General features: G+C 71.9%; 1 protein-coding gene across 1 annotated transcript in view; it reads right to left on the bottom strand.

Annotated features, from left to right (window-relative positions):
* Positions 1 to 3,735, bottom strand: part of LIG1 (DNA ligase 1) — a gene marked incomplete at its 5' end in the record, with an annotated part of 9,256 nt that extends 5,521 nt beyond the window's left edge. Inside the window, 8 exons of the mRNA XM_026047227.1 lie at positions 130 to 206; positions 291 to 457; positions 1,421 to 1,593; positions 2,346 to 2,402; positions 2,510 to 2,644; positions 2,726 to 2,807; positions 2,899 to 3,408; positions 3,596 to 3,735. Of these exons, the coding sequence (XP_025903012.1) occupies positions 130 to 206; positions 291 to 457; positions 1,421 to 1,593; positions 2,346 to 2,402; positions 2,510 to 2,644; positions 2,726 to 2,807; positions 2,899 to 3,408; positions 3,596 to 3,735 (1,341 nt within the window). The remainder of the gene's footprint in view (positions 1 to 129; positions 207 to 290; positions 458 to 1,420; positions 1,594 to 2,345; positions 2,403 to 2,509; positions 2,645 to 2,725; positions 2,808 to 2,898; positions 3,409 to 3,595) is intronic.
* Positions 3,736 to 3,758: the final 23 nt, after the last annotated feature.

The following is a 3,758-nucleotide window of genomic DNA, read 5'->3' as shown; positions in this document are numbered from 1 at the left end:
AATGAGGCCAAGATCCAATGGGGCACCCAAAATGAGGCCAAAACCCAATGGGGCCAAGACCCAACCGGGCACCCACAACGGGGCCAAGACCCAACCGGGCACCCAAAATGAGGCCAAGACCCAACTCACCGGGCGACGTAGCGAGCCTCCGAGTGGCGGCAGGCCACGAAGAGCCCCTTGATGACCTCGATCTTCTTGTGCGTCGACTGCGGCGTCGGGGGGAAAATGGGACACGGGCTTAGGCTCAGGCCTAAGGGGCTTAGGCCTCGGCGGCAGCCCAAGGCGCTCACCGCGGCGCCCGCCATGCGGGCCACGTCCTGCAGCTTGGCCAGCACGCCGGGCGCGCTGAGCGGCGCTGGGGCCACCACGGTGCGCTGGCGGCCGCGGCTGCTCTCGGCCACCAGGCCCAGGTCTCCCTTCTCCTGGGCCTCGCTCTTGACCTGCTCCAGCTGGCGGCCTGCGAGGGAGGCCGGAGGGAGGCTGCGAGCGGGAACGGGGCGGCCACGGGGACAACCCGGGACCACCAGGGACCACCAGGGACAACTTGGGACAACCCAGGACCACCCTGGACAACCCGGGACCACCCTGGACAACTTGAGACAACCCGGGACCACCAGGGACCACCCAGGACCACCAGGGACAACTTGGGACAACCCAGGACCACCCTGGACAACCTGGGACCACCCTGGACAACTTGAGACAACCTGGGACAAGCCGGGACCACCAGGGACAACCTGGGACCACCAGGGACCACCCGGGACAACCTGACACAACCCGGGACCACCCTGGACAACCAGGGACAACCCGGGGCCACTTGAGATGGACCCGGGACAACCCAGGACCACCAGGGACCACCCAGGACCACTTGAGATAACCTGGGACAACCCGGGACCACCTGGGACAACTTGGGACCACCCGGGACAACTTGGGACTAGCTGGAACAACGTGACACAACCCGAGACCACCCTGGACAACCTGGGACCACCCTGGACAACTTGAGACCACCCGGGACCACCAGGGACCACCTGGGACCACCCGGGACAACCAGGGACAACTTGGGACCACCCGGGACAAGCTGGGATCACCTGGGACAACTTGAGACCACGCAGGACCACCAGGAACAACTTGGGACAACCCGGGACCACCAGGGACAACTCAGGACCACCCAGGACAACCAGAGACAACTTGGGGACCACCAGGGACCACCCGAGACCACTTGAGACAACCCGGGACAGCCTGGGACCACCAGGGACAACTTGGCACCACGAGAGACGACTCGGGACCACCAGAGACCACCAGGAACAACCCGGGACCACCAGGAACAACCCGGGACCATCCGGGACCACTTGGGACCACCTGGGACAATCCAAGACCACCCGAGACCACCGGGGACAAGCCGGGCCCGGCCGGGCGCCCTCACCCGTGGCCTGCGCCACGGCCTTGGCGAGGAGGCTCTCGCCGACGCCCAGCTCCAGCCCCTCGCAGGCCGGGCCCAGGCGGTTGAGGCAGAGGTAGAGGCAGGCCAGGAGGTCGCGCGGGGACAGCGCGATGACCGAGCGCAGGAAGTTGCTCAGGGTCTCGATGTTCCTCAGCCTGCGGGCGGCGCGAGGGGAGGCCGCGGCGCCTCAGCGGAGGCCGGGGAGCCTCGGCAAAGGCCAAGGCTCCTGGGGGAGGCCAAGGCTCCTCGGGGGAGGCCGCGGGAGGCTGGGGCTGCTCAAGGAGGCCGGGGCTGCTCGGGGGAGGCCGCGGGAGACTGGGGCTGCTCAGTGGAGGCCGGGGGAGACTGGGGCTGCTCGGCGGGGAGGCCGGGGCTGCTCGGCGGGGAGGCCGGGGGAGACTGGGGCTGCTCGGGGGAGGCCAGGGCTGCTCAGTGGAGGCCGGGGGAGACTGGGGCTGCTCAAGGAGGCTGGGGCTGCTCGGGGGAGGCCGGGGCTGCTCGGCGGGGTGCTGAGGCTCTTTGGTAGAGGCCGAGGGAGGCCGAGGCTCCTTGATGGAGGCCGGGGGCTCCCCGGCAAAGGCCGAGGCTCCTTGGGGGAGGCTGGGGGCTCCGCGTGGGGAGGCTACGGGAGGCCAGGGCTGCTCGGGGAGGCCCCAGCTCCTCGGGGGAGGCCGAGACTCCTTGGTGGAGGCCGGGGGCAACTCGGCGGAGGCCAAGGCTCCTCGGGGAGGCTGCAGCCCCTTGGTGGAGGCCGGGGCTCCTCAGGGGAGGCCGCGGAAGGCCGCAGCTCCCTGGTGGAGGCTGGGGCTCCTCGGCAAAAGCCAAGGCTCCTCGGGGAGGCTGCGGGAGGCCGGGGCGCCTCGGGGGAGGCCGGGGCGCCTCGGGGGAGGCCGGGGCGGGGCCTTACCGCGCAGAGACCTCCTCGATGCGCTCCAAGGTGCGCGCCACGGCCAGGTAGGGCACCCTGCAACGGCACCGCGGGCTCCTGGAGGCTCCTCCGAGCGGCCGCGGAGGCCACCAAGGGGCAATAACCCCCCCGGGCGCCCGGGGAGGGCACCCCGGGGTGCTCACCTCTGCCCGGGCGCCCAGCAGGCGTCGCGGACCGGGTGGTAGCCGCTCTTGGACGGGTCGTACTGGGCCGGATCCGGAGGCTGGGATGAATCCGGAGGCCGGGCGGGATCCGGAGGCCGGGCGGGATCCGAGGGGCTGCGAGGACGGGACGGGGTCCCCGCGGGAGCTCGGGGTGCCCCGTCCCCCTGCACCAGCGCCCCGGGGTGCCCCCCTTACCCGTGGGTGCCTTCAGCGGAGGCCGAAGCCTCGGAGGCCGCGGCCTTCGGCGCCGCCTTCGCGCCGGAGCCTTTCCTGGGCGCTGGGCCAGAGCGAAGGGCGTCTAAGCCCGGCTTAAGGCCGGCTTAGGAGGCCCTTAAGGGCGCAGGACGCCCCGAACCTCCGCCGCTCACCAAAGAAGTCGGCGAGGGCTTTGCTGGGCCGCGGCCGCGCCGAGGCCTCCGCCGGCCTCCGGTCCTCCTCCTCCGCCGGCCTCCGATCCGTCTCTTCCTCCGGTTCCTGAGCCTCCTTCGGCCTCCGAGCCGCCTCCTCCTCCGGCCTCCGATCCTCCTCCTCCTTCGGCCTCCGATCCTCCTCCTCCTCCGGCCTCCGATCCTCCTCCTCCAGCCTCCGATCCGTCTCTTCCTCCGGCCTCCGATCCTCCTCCTCCGCCGGCCTCCGATCCTCCTCCTCCTCCGGCCTCCGATCCTCCTCCTCCAGCCTCCGATCCGTCTCTTCCTCCGGCCTCCGATCCTCCTCCTCCTCCTCCGGGGTCCCCAGGCCACCCCGTTGGCGCCCGGCCGGCGTCAGGGGCCCCAGGGCGCCGAGGCCCCCCGGCCTCCGCTCCCCGGCCTCTCCCCGCGGCCGCTTGCCATCGGGCTCCGGGACGCGGCCGGTCTTGCGCTTAGGCGCCCGCTTAGGAGCTGAGCGGGGGCCACAGGCGGGAATTAGGGGCGGCCTCCGCGGGATCCCGGGGCGGCCTCCGCGGAGGCCGCGGCGATTCCCGACGCTCCGGATCGAGCTGGAGGCTCCACCTGCCTCCAGCCCGAGGACGGCTCGGGTAGAACCGGGACTAAAGGGGTAAGACCCGACCGGGCGCCTGGGGCCCACCTGCGGTGCGGCGGAGGCCGGAGGAGCCGCGTCCCGGGGGCTCCCCACGTCCCGGGGGCTCCCCGTTTTCCGGGGGCTCCCCGTGTCCCGGGGGCTCCCCGTTTTCCGGGGGCTCCCCGCGCTGCTCCAGGGCGGGCGACCTGCACGGGAAGGAGCTTGGAGC

This window comes from Nothoprocta perdicaria, unplaced genomic scaffold (assembly GCF_003342845.1).
Source record: "Nothoprocta perdicaria isolate Ctin4 unplaced genomic scaffold, notPer1 scaffold_482, whole genome shotgun sequence".
NCBI lineage: Eukaryota > Metazoa > Chordata > Aves > Tinamiformes > Tinamidae > Nothoprocta > Nothoprocta perdicaria.
The sequence above is the reverse complement of the archived record's forward strand: the minus strand, read 5'-3'. Positions and strand labels throughout refer to the sequence as shown.